The sequence below is a fragment of the Lycorma delicatula genome, chromosome 10 (assembly GCF_047948215.1).
Source record: "Lycorma delicatula isolate Av1 chromosome 10, ASM4794821v1, whole genome shotgun sequence".
NCBI lineage: Eukaryota > Metazoa > Arthropoda > Insecta > Hemiptera > Fulgoridae > Lycorma > Lycorma delicatula.
In genome coordinates this window covers 110,973,945-110,991,573 of record NC_134464.1, presented here as the reverse complement: position 1 = coordinate 110,991,573, position 17,629 = coordinate 110,973,945, and the positions used below count along the sequence as shown (strand labels likewise).

Genomic DNA, 17,629 nt, shown 5'->3' with positions numbered 1-17,629 from the left:
AACATTAGTACAAGAACAATTAAAGTCAATAAAAAATATTATTTAAGTTTAAAAATCGCTTTGTAATAAAAATGTTAATGATTTGTTAACTTTTAGTTGTCATTTTTACAATTTCTAATTATACTTTAATCTAGGAACGTACTACTTGGCCAAATACAAGAAATGTTTTATTTTCAATTCACTTGTAATCTGGGAAAGTGCTTGGTCAAATACTAAAAATATTTTATTTTTAATTTTTGTTATTCATTTATCAAAATAATATATAGTATTATTAAAATAATTTGGTGATTTTAAGATAACTAGTTTACATTGTAATAAATTGAAAACAACATATTTTATATATATTAGTAGGTACAATAAATAGTAAAAATGCATATTTTCAGGAACAAGGTATGGGAGAGTTTTAGATGTTCTTTGTATTTTCACACTATTTCAATTACTCTTTATCTTTTATTAACTAATGAATTTTAACATTAGCTTGCAATACTAAGATATTTTATCATGTCATCACCATACTTCTAAATTTTTTTATATTATGTAAACTTGTACCTCATGTAGATTTTACTTATGTAATTTTTCCAAGTTTTAATCTTTCTTGTATTTTTAATTTGAATGTGCTTACTGTAATTAATTTTAGTGTAATTTATTTTTATCTAAATTGTAAAAATAATTATTCTTATTTTTGTTGTTTTTTTTTTTTTATTTCTATTTTAGATCCCCTGAAAGCGTTGAGGGACCAGGAGCTCCATGATGCTCGTATTGCATCAATCGAAGCATTATTTCCACCAGAATACAGACACCCATGGATGTATCGCCCTAAAACACCAGCACCAAAAACGAAATTAACTCCACGAGCTTATACACCAACACCAAAATCACCTAGTGAGAAAGTTGCTCAGTTTTTCAACTACGCCGGTAAGTGATGGGTTTTTTATTACATTTTTTCTTATATATTAATAATCTTTATATTATTGCTATATTTCTCTATAGACATAGATATTTCATTAATAGAAATAGAAGAAACCAAATATTTATACTTTACTATCACATTATTTGTAATATAGATACCATGATGTGGAGTGGATGATAAACTATTCAAAGTGTCCTAGATTAGTGTCTGTAGATCGGTTAGTTCATTTAATTGAACTACTCATTGTAGGTAAATTTTTTCTAATTAAAATATCAGCATGAATTTTATAAGAATAAAAATACTAGGCAAATTGAAATGTAAAATATTTTGAGTACATCAACTTGAAGTAATTACATCACTTGAAGTATTTTATCTACTCAAGTGATGACCTAATATAGTTAAAAAATCATTAGCAAATGTAATTTTGTAGTAATCATGTTGTTTTAAGATGTAACAATTAATAAATTAGAATTTCTTTTAAAAAAACATTATTACCTTGTTGATGAAGCTTAAAATAATGCTAATAAGATAATTGTGAGTTTTACATACTTTAATGCCTTCAGAATTCTTATTTTATTTTGTACAGATTTTGTTTATTATATGTGTAAAGTTATATCACTATTATTTCACAACATATTCTATTTTTATTTCCAAATTCACTTTTTTATTAACAATTTTATCCTTTGCAATGCTGCAGTTTTTCCTGTTACCTGTGACTTCTCATGACAAATGCTGGAGTTTCAACTGATTATTATTCATGAATATTATATGTACCATTCCAATATGATCAGTGTAATGTATAATTATAGATATAAGATGCCATAACCAAGAAGGTTGTAGGCAACTTGACATGAAATAGTATCTGTCCCTGAAAATGGCATTCTCAAAAACATCAAGTATACAAAACCATACTTATTAAGGAAAGTGAGGAATGAAGAGGTTTCTCATTGTCCATATACTTTTGCTAATTAGCATGCTATGCTCATTAAAATGCACATGATATTCAGTACTATAAGGAACACTTTTATTCTGGATAAAGGATTGATTTTATAATAATGAACATCATTAATCTATAGAAAATATTTCTGTCTACTGCCACTTGTACCTTATAATTATGATCTGATAATCTGAGACTATTTATTAAATTTATTTATAACCTATTGTTTCTCTTGAGTTCAATGTTTAGTAATTTTGTGTACATATTATTTCTATTGTAATCTAAATTGAAAATATATCATTTTATAAATTTATGTTAAATTAATTGTAATCTTTTTTATTTACAGGTCAACCAATTTACACACGTGGTGGTTATACAAGACGACCACTGACTCAATTATTAGAGCCAAGTGTACTCATGCCGAAATCGATGATAACTCGTGACCCATGGTGGCACGAGTACCCTGAACTGAGACCGTTCAGTGCTTTAACTAATTGGGCTAATTCACCATTTTATTTAAGAGATAGCTATTTATCACCTATTAAGAGAACATTCTTATGGGCTGATCATCCAAGAAGACCATTCGGTGAGAGAATAAATTGGCCATACCTCTATTAAAATATATATTTATATGTATATTTTGTATATATGTGTACATATGCATATTATACATAAATAACAAACAAACATTCTCTGTAAAAAACACATTTACAAAATTAATAAAAAAAAAAAAAAAAACATTACTAAAAGTATATTAATTTTCCTGATGTTTATCCACTCATTTCATATATAACAGAACACCAATAATTGCAACAGATTGGGAGAAAATAGAATTTTCTTTGTCCCATTTTTAGTCCTTTAAAAAAAAATATATAAATAAATAATAATTGCCATATTTTTAATGTTATTGTCATTTATTATGGGGGTAAGTCCTATGACAGATGGCTCTTACAGAGCTAATACTACTCAAATTTCAGAAGAAAAGTCTCATAGACATTGTTTAATGTTTATGTTGGTTTTAGGTTACTTTAGTATCTATGTTAATATTACAAGATACTTGTTATTGATGTATAATACACAGCCTTCTAAGTTTGTTTACCCTCTAGTTTGTAACCTTAGCCCTGGAATAGTTTCTAATTCTGTTTCATAAAGGCAAGAGCCTTGAGGAGGGAAAGAATATATTAATTTCTTATTTTGGTCGGTTACAACTGTTTTCAGGTATATGCTTTGTAAAAATCCATTTGCCTTACATATTAATAGTTTAGAAAACGTTAAAATTCCTTTATAAATCTTCAAATTTCTCCCAGCTTTATAGATTTGTGCAATCTTAACATCACTAGTATTCTTCTGCAGTATCCTTTTGCTCATCCCCATGATTTTCACTTACTTTTTAACAATATCCTTTCACAAAATGTAACTTAAGTTGTTTGTACAGTTAAGTTCATTAAACTTGCTCCATTTTTAACTCTCCTAAATATTACCTTTTCTTTTCAGAATCTTTCAGTTTTAATCTTTTGCATCTTCTTCAGGCTCAATCATTATCTCTTTTCCTCATCATCTACATCTGACACTTGTAGTTACACATCTTTTATAAAAAACTTTATCGGTTGATCAGTTTAGCTACATTATACTTACATAAGAACCATATTGTAATTTATGACATTATCTGCTTTAATGCCCTTCTCTATTACTTTCTGTTCTGTGCTATTCACTTTATTTCAACATATTTCTTACATCCTACATCTTTAATTACTTGCTTTATATATTCTAGCTTTTATCCTGCCCAATTTTTATCTTCTCTATACTTCCTTCTATTATTAAACATTAATTTTTAACATTCTTTCACATTACTTTATTTCAAAAGTTTTTATTATTTTTCTTTATGGCTTTCCTATTATCTGTTTTTGCAAACATATAACAACAATACAATCAATATTATCAAACGCTTCACATTTATCAAACAGTTCAGTATACATTTGCTGTTAAAATTATGTTAACCTTAAAATTGTAAAAAGCTTATAGTTCACATCAAGAAAGTAATGAACTCCTTGTATAATACCAGCATGATAAATATGAAGAAAAGATTAAACAAATTGATGGATTTGTTTATTACTTGCATAACTCAATTTAATTGTATTGTATTGACAAAGCTACAAGAGTATGAATGACATGTGCCACTTTCTTACTACACATGGAATTGATTGTACCTGTTAGGTACAATCAGTTAGATGAGTGTAGGTGTTGAAATCTTACAATTACAGAAAAGGTACATTCACAAATGATATGAGTTAACAGTCATGTACTAATGTTCTCAGTACTGATTTTAAATTATTCCTCTGAAAAATTTCCAGCGGGTTTTTTTTTTGAAGTAGCTTAGTTTACTATAGTCATAATCAATAATTATGCTGTTGTCATTTATTATTGATTATGAATGCACCTAATGTTAAATATGGTAATCTGCAGGAACTATTTATTAAACATCATTTGGCTACTGGCATTTTATATTTTTTTAACCCAAATGTGTGCTGTAATAAATAGATTTTCTTACAGAAACTAAAGAACCTCTAGAGTCCAACCTAAACTGAAACTGTTAAGTTGGATTTCACTTGACTTTGGAAATGTAAATATTAATTATGATACCATTGATATTGCTTACTGTAAATTGTATCATATTAAGTGCCATAAATGCAATGGTTGTTTACATTTTATATGATAAATTACTGTAATTTAATAATTAAGAATTTTATTTATGATACAGCTAGTATATATTTATATTGCATATTTAGATTTATAAGCTATCATCATAAAATTTTTTTCTGAATTTGGAATCTGTAAGAGATATCTTAGATCAAGTAGATAATAAAATAAAATACTCATTTTAAAAAATGTTCAGTGTTACATTATTATTTTTATTTTGTTCTTATACGATTTTATGTTCTTTTTTATGAGAAAAAGAGGTTTTTACAATAATAAAGTAAATCTATAACTTTATATAAATAATAAATTTTATTTATAACAGTGGATGTATGTAAGTAATTTTTAATTTAGTAAAATTATTGGTACTATATAATTTTGAATTTAAGATGCATGTTAATTTCAAAAAACAATTTTAGAAAACTGTATAAATTTAGATGAGAATCGTAATTTTATTTGATAATGAAGTTTTAACTGTTTACTGATAAGTAATTTTTGAAAAGACAATAAACCAATTTGATTAAAAAAAATATAATTAAAGTTCAGTGAACTGTACAGTAGGATACTGATACAGGTAGTGTCTTAAAACTAAATAAAACCAAGACTGATCAATTTTACATTAACAGTTTTCCAAAATTTATAATTTTTTTTTTAATAAGTATTTTCTACATGTGTTTTCTAAGCTTTCCAAACTTTATTCACTCTATGACTTTACCATTATTGAAATTGTGCATTGGCGAAATTTATTGCTTTTTAATTTTGCTTATTTTTATGTAAAAGTAAACCATGTTGTAACTGTCCACCTCTGCAGTTGTACAACTGCAATTGTATAATTGATTATTATAATTGGATCACAATTGTTATTTATCAATTGCAATTTAATTTTTTTTAATATGTGGTGATGAAAAAGTTTACATTCACATCAGTCACAACTGAAGCATTTTTTGAAGTGGTTTTTACTAATCAGTATGCAGAAGGTGTGGATTTTTTTATTACTGGCAATGATACAACACTACTTGGTTCAATTTTTTTGTAATAATTAGCACTTGATAAGTATCTCCTTTAGGGTTTATTATGTAATTAAGCAGTTTTCTGAAAATACAGTCATTTCATCTGCTTTACCAATCTTCCCCAGAATAGTTTTTAATAAATTAACACAAATGATAGCCTATTTACTGAGAATTGTTTTGTAATCTGCAGGTTTTTAAATTTATTATTGTGATTCTTAATGACTAATATTCTTCTTTTTTTTGTAAAATGTTCATACCAACCAGATTTGTTGTCAAATTAAATTTTCTGTCTTGTTAAAAAACCTAACTTTTAACATTCAAACTTGCGTCATTGTAACATCATCTTGTAATTCTTTCAAATAAAATAAAACAAAACAATTCCCATCTATTGTATAGAATTGTTCTTTCTTTTAGCTCAACAATATTTCATCTTTTTTTTTTTTTTTACAAAAAATTATTTAGTTTCCATATTTTAAAAACAATCATCATTTGTTTCACTCTTCCCATAGATTTTATAAACTAACAGTTCCTAACTTGTTACCGTTATGTTTTTCTTTAAATAAGTCGTAAAAAAAAATCTAAGCACATACAACTAAGAATCCGTAGAATTAGGCAGAGACATGGTATCAGATCAGTAAAGTCTATTGGTAAATACAAGTGTATGAGAAATAAATATATATTAAGTCTACAGTAATATGTATAACCAGTACAACTGTGATAACTGTAAGTTTGTTGCTTTCTGAAGAAATTTTTTTAAAGGTGTTTTTCTTTTTTAAAGAATTTTTTAAAGGTGGTTGAAAATTACATAAAATTTGACATACCCTGATTTTGTTAAATCATGTAAAAAGTGCTTCTTAAATTCAAAGTAATGTAGTATATTAGAGCTTCAAAGAAAAAAACTTAAAAATTTTGAGGGATGTTTGAATAGTAAAGATCTGAAAATACTTTTAAGCTTTTTATTTTCAGATTGAGTTATTGTATCTTTACTACTGTCACCCTAGATTTCAATGAATTTGATGTGCCTGGGAACATTTTTTTTTATTATCCTCATGTTCTGTAATGTTCAGAAACAAGTGATGATATAATATTTCTCTCTATCTTTGGTACAAGGTGTGCTCTGTGAAAGATTTGCTAAATTTTCTCACATAAAGGTCTTCAACAACGTCTGTAATATGTAAGCTGAGTGCAGACAGTTGTGATTATTCATTTGACAAAATCAACATTCTATTTGTTTTGTTATTCAAAGCTATTTTTTCAAGGTCTCATAGTTGAGCATCATGTTTATGGTGTCTCATTGAGGCCTTAGGAATCAAATGATTAAATGTATTTCATGCTTGGCAGACTATTATAAACATATTTACAATGTTTGCCCTGATGCAGATGTGGCAGCTATATCAACAATTTAAAAACAATTACCATTACATTTTTATTAGGTCTGTATCTTTAGTTTTAACTACATCCCTCTTTTCTCTTTTTCTCTATACAAAAAGAATAAATACTTTTTTCTGAATGTCCCTTGTATTTTTTTAATAGATTCAACTTTAACATTCTCATTTGAGTAATTTTGCAGTATCAGAAAGTGAATTGCTACTGGGTAATACATAACTGAAGGTATGAAAAGCATGAGATTATAGTTTGACCCAGATTGAGACTTGTAATATGATACATAGTAATGTGATAATTGTTCCATTGTTTTGTGAAATGTTGTTCTACAGTAGATTTATGAAGAGTTTTCTAGAAAAAGTAGAAGGTTATTAGAAAATACTAGTAGATGCATAAGATCTAGAGCATTTAGTCGTAGAAAGCATGCCAGTAAACTGTAATAACCTGATGTGTTGTGTTTTAAAGTAGCTATGTAATATTATTTAGATAAAACTAAATGTGAAATTAATTTTTTTTAAGATTCATATTATTCCTCTGTACTGTTAAATTATATTTAATTCTAAACTAAACCACCTAGTACAGAATATTGAGATAAGACAAACACATTTAAGATCTATAAGATATGTCTTATCCCAATATTCCATACTAGGTGGTTCATTTAATAGAATTTAAATGTAAAAGTAAATTTCTATGAGACTGTTGTCACTGTAGGTGGGTTAGGATTTTAAATCATCCTGCAATAGTTCTCTCTCTGTGTGTGTATATTTATATATATATACACACACACACACATGATAGAGTAATAAAACCGACTCTGGCTGAGAGTTTTCTTCATCTACACACAATTTTCAGTCTTGTAGTCTTTATTTCTTATTATAACTTACATCAATGAATATAAAAATAGTCTTGGTTTTTTTAATTATTGTTATTTCAGTAATAACAATCGTTAATTCAAAAAATAGACGAAATTAGTTTTACAGAATGTAATAGAGAATGTAAAATAAGTATAGTCAGTGTAACAATAAAAAAATTTCTCTTAAGATTGAACAGATTGTTCGTAAACACTTTGATGGTTCATAACTTTGAAATTGAGAAAAAAGTTGTTAAAGTTATTAGGGGCGTATGAGATTGATAAGTGAAAATTAATGACCCATTAGATTATGAAACTCGGTATCTTATGGAAAATTAAGGCAAGTATGCCACTAAAGACATGATAAAGTGAAGTTTAAGAAGCTATGGACATATTACAGCTTCATGAGTTTGATGTGGAAAATAGAATTGGATGATTTTTGGGACTATGATAAACAGCAGTATAACCAAATAAAGCCATAAAAAAGAACAGGTCAGTTTATTTTAGTTGATAAAATATGAAGAGATCATTCTATTATGTTTGCTGTACTTATTTTACATTTAAATATAAAATCATAAAACTTTACTGCAATCAGGTTGAGAATTTTTTTATTTTATTCATTTAATTTTTTTTTATCAACTGTTAAAAAATAGTAAACCTTAATTTTTATTAGTTTTTAACTTTAATAGCTACTACGTCTCTCTTTCTTTCTTCTATAACAATTATTACTTTTTCTGGATATCCCCTTTATATTTTTTGAACTTTAACAATCTTAGTTGAGTAATTATGTAGTCTCAGAAAAAATGAATTGCCATTGCTGATATATGACAGGAGGTATGAAAACCAGGAGACCTATTGCGTGACCAGAAACTTATATTATGAACCATTGTAATATGAAAATTGTTCTGTTCTACAATATCTTTGAGAAGAGTTTTCTAGGAAAAGTATAAATGTGTATAAAAAATACTAGTAGATACATAAGATTTACAGTTTTTGTATACAGCATGTCATTCACAAAAAGAGCTTGCATTATATTCATATAATAATACTACTTAATTAATAATAATTCAAAATCAAGACTGAAGATGATTGAAAGAGCCCCTTTAATCAGTGAGTTCTGTTTTATTACCATATTTAGTGCTTCATTTTTTAGTATTGATATGCACATTAATATCATTAGTTATCTTAGACATTAGATGCTCTTTAGACATAATTTAGTAATTATTCTTGATCCTGAAATGTTTTAATATAATTTTTTCTTTCTTTCTACTTAGTTTGGTTTTAGCATGGATTAATTTATATTTTTGTAAATTTCTGTTGTGAATCAATAGTATTATTCATATTTGAGTGGTTTTTTCTGCCTAATTTTTCAATAACCGTTTTTGGTCAGATCGTTATTCAATTACCTTTGTTGTCAAATGTTTTTTTCTATATTAGTGTTTGAACACAAGCACAATTGTAACAGTTTCTCATCTCTTTTATATACCATAATTTTTTTTGGCTTATTTAATAACATTATCATCATCGTAATCGCAAAACTTTATCCCAGTCTAAAACATTGCCCTTGACATTGTTTTTCCCAAATCTCTATACAGATAAACAAATCACCTTAATTTAGATTTACTGTTGTTTCATTATTACTTTCTATTACTACTTGTATATTCACCACATAATTTATTTCAGACTTAATTTCAGTTTTTTTTCTCATTAGTTTTGTATTTAAAATTTTGAATTTGAATTTTTCTTGCCTGTATCTTCCATTCATCTTCTTGATTTGTATTTATATTTTATTAATGGATATAAAAAATTAATTATTTTTCCTTTAAATTTTGTTAAAGGAGTTAAAATAGGGAGGTGTTTGATCTCCGAATGACTAAAGAAACAAAGCAGTTATAGATTTTGAAGCAGTCAATGGAAAGAAACATGAAGTGTAAATGAATAAAGTTTCTACATTACTACAAAATTTTTATTTTATAAACAGTGTAGTTAAATTAAGTTTCATCTTGTTTTTATAAACTCATTCATACTTGATTTTTAACAGGTTTATAGTTTTAAAATTATGGGTTTTTTGCCTGTTCTAAATTGTACAGGTTAACAAATACATATTGCATTAAAATGTAATTCTTCCATTAAATACCCACGTTTTCATTTTTCTTTCCATTATTAGTATCTGATAATAAATTGTTTATGTTTATAAATTACGACAAAATATTTTAAATACAGTATTTAAATTTTAATCAATTGCTATACTATATCAGATCAAAATAAGTTTTGGATTAAATTATATGCTTGTTTTGGTACTTATTTAGAAGTTGAACTTTGTCCTAAAAATAGAAGCAGTTTTTTCATCTGTATTAGCAGTTGTTAGCTACAGTACTTTTTATAATACATAATGTGTACATATTTCATATATTTTTTTTTATTTGTCTAACTTCGTGAAATTTAATCTATTACTTCTCTTGAATCCCAAGTAAAATTAACATACATTTTGTGAGTCTTTGTGTTAAAAATCCTGTTACTGCACTGTGTGAATAGTCTATCTCTTTTTGATATGAGACAATTGATAGGGTTTTTTCTTGTATGTGTACAGGATTTTGGTCTGCTTAAACTCTGCTGTAAAATAGTACATTTTCAGTTCTCAGATGAAAGTGTGTTACTGATTCTTTTCTTTCTCTTGTGTCCATCCAAAGTATCAGATACAATTTACCAAGTTTTATCTTTTGAACAGTCCTAGGCTTGTTTTATTTCACAAGGTGATACCTATTTTTTTTTTTGTCTTCAGTCATTTGACGGGTTTGATGCAGCTCTCCAAGATTCCCTATCTAGTGCTAGTCGTTTCATTTCAGTATACCCTCTACATCCTACATCCCTAACAATTTGTTTTGGTGATACCTAAAGGTTTCTGAAATATTACACTAAATACAGAGTGGCCCAAAATAAACTGAACCCAAAGCATAATTATACAAGTAAGGTGACAACAGTAAGATGATATTATACAAGTAAATGTAGGATAAAAGCCTACTTATGTGGATTCCTCCATCTCTACAGGTACTGCTGGAAATGTTGACTGCCATGGTCCAGGCACAATTTGGCCTGATGAATCACATTCGATGCAACTTGGTGTAACTTTTCCTGTTGGATGTTGATGATGATCTTTCATATATTCTGTTGCAGTATGTCAAGTGTTCATGGATTATTCTGATAAACTTTGCCCTTCAGCTTGTCCAGCAAATAAAAATTATAACCAGATAGATCAGCCGACCGTGGAGGCCATAGATTCTTTGAGACAGTCTTGTCAGTGTAAAAATGATGTATCCTACTTCCACAAAAGCTTATGCTTTGTGTGCTATCATGCTGTCCTGCTAGTTATATGCAAAATGTTGTTCGTCGAAAAGGGCTGGAAGAATTGGCAATATAACTCATAGAGTTCACTCTCTCTGAAGAAAATGGGTCCAATGAATCTCATCCTCAACACAGTACACCACACTCCAATCTTTAGATCATGCAGTAGTTCTATAAATTTTTACTTCGAGCAGTAGCTCAAATATTTGTCTTGGGTTTTTGACAGACCAATATTGCAAATTTTGTGAATTATTGTAGCCACTCAGGTGGAACCATCCATTACTTCATAATGAATGAAGTAATGGATTGAGTAAACCACTTTTGATCTACTACAGTAGCCATGTGCAATATCGTACACGTTTATCATGGTCTGTAGGCTTTAATCTTGTATGGCTTAAGGTTCAGATCCTTTAGAATACGCTGGTGGGTTGTCTACTGGTGCCTTAGTCCTTTTCACAAATTAGTATTGATGGTTCTTATCAAGCACAGATCCAGTTCGCTCAAACTTCTTTATAAGCTTGTGTATTGATGACTTGACGGACGGATCACTGCTGAAATCTGCATCAAATTTTTCTTGCATTCCTTTGATCAATCTGCTCTATGTGTAATATTCCTTGATAGTGAATAATCTGGCATCCTTCATCAGCGGCATATTCACATAGGTGCATTGTTGGTTGGCTTTATCTCGACTGTGTTTCTTCATAGCTACAGGTCATGCTCCTTCCTCCTGCACTTTTCCCTCTCAGCGTTCAAGATCAATGTGCATCACAGCTCGCTGCTTAGCATGAAATATTATTGCTTGTTGTGTCATTGAATACACTAACACTTTTCGGTTCTTCTCTCCCATGTCTGGTTTGATTTATCTTGGGCTACCCAGCGCAATTTCATCATATCTGGATCTTATTCGCCTTTAACATCTTGAAAGTAATTTCCTTAGGAGTTCAGACAATAATCTTAGCATTTCTGCAATGTGATCCTGCGATCCTGCAAATTCCTGTGATCCTGAACATGATTGAATCATCTTAATCATGTCAAATCTTCATCCCTTTCCACTTTATTTTGCACCCGAGAAAGAGAAGGAAGCCGCACAGCAATCGACCTTAACAGCAGTTCTTCTCTTGTTCAGTTTTTGAAATAAAATCTGCTGGCATATGTCAGCAGATTCTGTATATATAATAATTCTGTTATAGATATCGTTACTTCTATAATCACATTCTGAACAACAATGGCATTTTCTTGTTTAATACCAGTAGATTTGATCTCGAATGTTCGTCATCATTATCAACAGTTGTTTGGTCATTTTTTAAATATTTAAACCAATCCTATATTTGTATCTAGTCTAAATTTTCATTAAAGATTGTTTGCATTAATATTTTGTTTTTGTGGCCGTTTAATAAAGTTTAAAAACAGAACTTGATACAAATATGCTGCTCTTTCAGATTGTTCATTCATAATCACAACCACAAATTTCAATTACAAAATTATGGTTGAAAATATGTATACTTGTGTCAGAAATCAAATCTGAGATAAGGTGATCTAGGAGGAAGAAGCTGTTATGTCAGACATTTCACTTGTTGACATTGAGTTAACCATGAAATGATAGAAGAAAAAATTCCAAACCTTTACCAGAAATTGAATCCAGAATTAGCTGACTTAAAAGCATGGATGGTTGTTTGTATTTATTGAAAAAATAAGCATAATTTTCTTGTATCTTCCTTGTTTTTTACTTGTTATTTCAAGCTCACTTTTTACTTGCATGTAGATAATAGTAAGTGTACTTGCTTGTTTAAGTAGTCCAGTTTGATCTATTGAATATTTTTATATAGTTTAATTACTGATATCAAATTTATATTTTCTTTGTAAATATTCCTCTTGAGTTTATATCATTTTGAATATTCATCCTACTAAATAGAGGCTGTGAATAACCTTTCTCTTACTTCACAACAAAAAAGGATGCATTAATTACTTTTATTTGTTGGTTGTAGACTATAGTTCTGTTTTCCTTCAGACTGCAATACATCTAAGGTGATAGACTACTAGAGTTTTGTTTTCTGTAAATATTAATTTTCATTACAAAGCTAGTCCCTGTATTGAACAGAGAAAATGAGTCATAGAAGTGATTATTATGTACATTTTGGTGGGCTTCAATTCTGATATGCAACAATATATTTAGTTGTGTGAAGAAGAAATTTTAACCCAACTTTAATTATTATTTTCATCTCTGTAAATGACAAAGGATACCTGAGTCTCATCAAGTGATAAGCTAAATTTTATTATGAAATTTTAAATGAGAAAATATATTATACAAAAAATGAAGAGATAATTAAGCTGCCTAATAGCAGGCTGTAAGTGTAATTAAGTAAATGCCTTTATATTTTTAAGTCTTAAACCAAATAATTCTAAAGCAGCACATACCAATAAAAATATACAATAGCAGCTCAAGAACTCAGATTCGCACATAACTAAAAGAATTTGAAAATTAACTTTATTTGAATCCAATTCTGCAGTATCATAAAAGCTTGCTGATTAATGCAAGCTTTTTACCAATAATTGGGTTTTTAGCCAATTATCTAATATCAGGCTGCCTGTCATTGCAAGAAATATCCACATAATGATTTATGTATGATGCAAATTATTATGTTATCGAAATAATTATTTTTATAATTATTATTTCATAATACTTTAGAACAGCATAATATATTTAATGAAAAAATTGAATAACTACAAAAGTATATCATTTTTATCAGTACCATATAAAATACTACCTAAAGCACTATTAAACAGAATTCAAGCCAACTGAAAAAGAACTAGGTGAATATAAAGGTGGATTTTTACCAAGAAGAAGCTATGTTGAACAGATTTTTAACCTAAAATCAGTTTTACAAAATTGATAACAATTTTCGTAAATTAAAAAAAAAATATATGATTCAATGCACAGTGTGACTCCCTATTCAAAATATTAGAAGAATTTAAGGTTGATAATAAAACATTACATTATTTAAGAAATCTTGACAGAAACAGTTTCAAAAGTTAAATTTTTAGGGGAAATATCAAAATGTTTCAAAATTAAAATAGCTGTAAGACAGGGAGATAGTTTATTACCAACACTTTTAAACTGCAACTTAGAAAAGGTGGAGGAAAGAACTTCAAAATTTAAGAATAAATAAAAATATCAAAATGAGAACAAAATTTAAATTACTGAATATGAACATATTTACCTTTGCAGATCACTTGGTTATCCAAGCTAAAGATTCAAATGAAACGAAAATTAAAATAAAAAATTAGAATCCACAAATAAAATCGGGCCTCAAATTTCTTATAAAAAAATAAACTGGTTCTCAAACAGCAAAAATAAAACTTAATCAAAATTTCGAAGAAACAAATAAAAGAATCCGAAAGTTTAAATATCTAGGGGAAATAATAACACAAATGTCTTAGAAAAAAACAGAGTTGAAAACTAGAGTACACAAGATGGAAATAGCATATCATTTAACAAAGAATGTATATCAAAGAAATTCCTTTCCAAAAATACAAAAGTTGAAACATTAGAAGAGTAGTAATATTTCAAAAAGCACTGTATGGAACAGAGAATTTACAAAAATGTTCAGAAAAAGAAATCAGCAAAATAGAAAAAGAACTATAAGAAAAATATACTGTTCAAAATATAAAAACAATGTTTAAATTAAGAAAAACAGAGGAAATTTATAAAGATTATAAGCAGACAGACTTTCAGTAAAAGGAGTTGAATCTGAATTTACAAAAGACCAGAAGAAAAAGGAACATCATAAATGGAGATAAGATGAAAAGATAAAGAGTTTTTGGAAAAAGGAACAAGTCTGAGCTATGTAAACGTGATTCTTAGAAGTCGGATTGAAGGAAGAGAAACTTATTTGGTATAATTTTTTTTTAGTTTAAAATTTATGTTAATTGCTAATTTAGTTGATAAAATTGCTCAGTAATATAATATCTTATTGTAATTTTTATTGTAGTAGAATGATTTACTACTTTTATAATGTTAATTATCTCTGGATTTGGAAAGTAGGGGCAACTGAATTGTTAAGTCCATTGTGAAAAGAACATCACCAATTAATGTAAATTCAGCTGACATTATTGCAGAGAAGTTTTGATAATGCTGTCTGATAGCAGCATTATGAAACTTCTCTTTGGCTGGCTCCAATATTAGATACTTTCTTTCAGTAAGGACTTTTATTTTCATCCAAATAAATAATTTACTACTTTTATTATGGATGTAATAAAATCTCATCTTTGAACCTTCTCTTAATAAAAAGTATTCTTACAAAAGCACGTAATTTATCTTCTAAACTTAAAATAAATACCTTCCAAAATTCACATGCACAAATAATTTTCTCCAAGTACCTTTTATTTACTTGGAATTTATTTACTCAGATCAAGTTGAAAAATATCTATATTTTTATAATAGTTAATTATAATTTAATTAATTTGTATCAATTAACATTTCACTTATTATTTTTTTAATTAATTTAATAAAAAAAATTTTTAAATATATATTTTCTGTTACAGCTGCCAACCCGTTCTGGTGGTTATAAATAAAGTTAAACCAAAATAAAAAAGAATCCCTATCAGCATCATCATTGTCATCATCTTCATATTTATCATTGTGAAAATTACTGCCATATTCATAATCAAATTTTGTCATTTTATTAAATTATAAATACAAAATAATTATAAAAATAAAAAAAATAATATTTATCTACTATTCGTTTATTATATTTGGTTTATGGTAAACTAAATTTAATTCATTATTACCTATCATCCATATTTATTTATTTCATTGTATCATATTTATCATCATTGTCATCATATAATCATAGTTTTATTATTTAAAAAAAAAAAATAATAAAATAATTAATTGTTGAATCTATCTTTAATTAGAATGACTTGAATTGGAGAATCATATTAGTAAAAAATGAATTACTTTTTATTTTTTCTTAATATCTTCATGTTGGAGTTCTTCAGTTTTAGTCAAATAATACATAATTATTATAATGTAATAAGGTATGTGCCTATTACAGAATGTTCAAGGAAAACTGCAATATTTAATGTGAATATAGTTGACTTAGATTTAGATTATATTAAGAATAAGAGGCTTAGCATTATTCTATTGCTGAACATGTATATGCTAGCTGATAATAGGAGACAGAGTTTCCTAATAAGTTCATAGAGGGAGAAATGCTACAAATAAATATCAGCTACTACACCTCCACCTTACAGATGAAATCAGTGTGATGGCTGACCAGATTCCCATTATGTTTAACAAGGAAAAAGGAATCAAAGAAAACGAAATATGTGATGATAGTTTGACTACACATTAGGTCATAGTGTAAGCCTTTGGGAGATAAGCTGTAGTTTACAGTCTTACTGTATTCATTAACACATGTAAGTCATATCATGTGCAACAGCTTGTATTTTGTACTATATTCAATTGCACGCTAGTAATTAAGAAAGAAAATGAAAAGTGTTGTAAAATGATCATTTTATATCTTTTTTTCCTGATGTTACATGTAAATATGCATGAAACACAGTCTGTTGCACATTATTCTGAAATAATAATCCAGCTTGATTTGTACTTATAAATCAAGGTAAATCAAGTAGTTGCATAATAATAATAATAGGCAGGTAATTACTGATTAGGAAAAGGTTTATATTTTCTACAATGTGTAAAATGTAGCACTTATTACCCTATCTGATGGTTGTATATTGGAAATGTTATATTTTAAACTTTGAAGTGGTAAAAAGATTTCAAAAATAGCTATTTTGATGTTATGTATTATAAACTTGGAGTAGACTAGGAGCAGTTCTTTAGTTTCAATCAAAAGGGAATAGAATTGTAAGACATTTTAAATCAAATTCCCTTTAATCAGTACTCATTCATCTGTTGATATATACAGTAATTCTTTTTTTTAATTTTTGTGCAAATGAATTCTTCAGTTGAATTAATTCTATTTAAAGGTACACTTTATTATCAATATGTCATTTAAAAGATATTAGATATTTATTTATTTAAAATCAAATTTAAATATAAAAATATTTTTATAATGATGAGAGTCTTTATTTTTATAAAGTGAAGTTTATTTAAAAAATTAATTCATATTAAATGTATATTAATTTTTGAATTGTTTATGTAATAAGAAAATTTTTTTTTTTATCAATTTGTTTATGTAAATTCCATTTTATGTGTAAAATAATATATATTTAAAAAAAATAAATGATGACAATTTAATTAATTATTTTAGAAAAAGTAATATTTATTTTTATGATTAATCCCCATTCTTATCTACATTTTTCCAAGAATTTTCCTTTGTCCACATACATTTTATTTTACTGAAATTGTCATTTTTTTTTTTTAAATTTCAGCTCATGGTAAATGATTTTATTTTAGACCAAAGGCACTGTCGTATAATTAAGCATAATACTTGATGAAACATTACAACATTATATTTATATTCAACTATTTTCATTGG

The 17,629-nt window shown here is 27.2% G+C and overlaps 1 protein-coding gene across 5 annotated transcripts in view; it reads left to right on the top strand.

The window, feature by feature from the left end:
• Positions 1 to 17,410, top strand: part of Mf (myofilin) — a 117,988-nt gene extending 100,578 nt beyond the window's left edge. For 2 of the 5 annotated variants that reach the window (XM_075376270.1, XM_075376269.1), the window contains exons 4-6: positions 715 to 915; positions 2,194 to 2,433; positions 9,623 to 14,440. In XM_075376270.1, coding sequence (XP_075232385.1) covers positions 715 to 915; positions 2,194 to 2,433; positions 9,623 to 9,657 — 476 coding nt within the window. In that variant the 3' untranslated portion in view covers positions 9,658 to 14,440. Of the gene's footprint in view, positions 1 to 714; positions 916 to 2,193; positions 2,560 to 7,084; positions 7,163 to 9,622; positions 14,441 to 15,668 lie in introns of those variants that run through there. The other 3 variants (XM_075376272.1, XM_075376273.1, XM_075376271.1) reach the window with 3 other exon arrangements.
• The last annotated feature ends 219 nt before the right edge of the window (positions 17,411 to 17,629 follow it).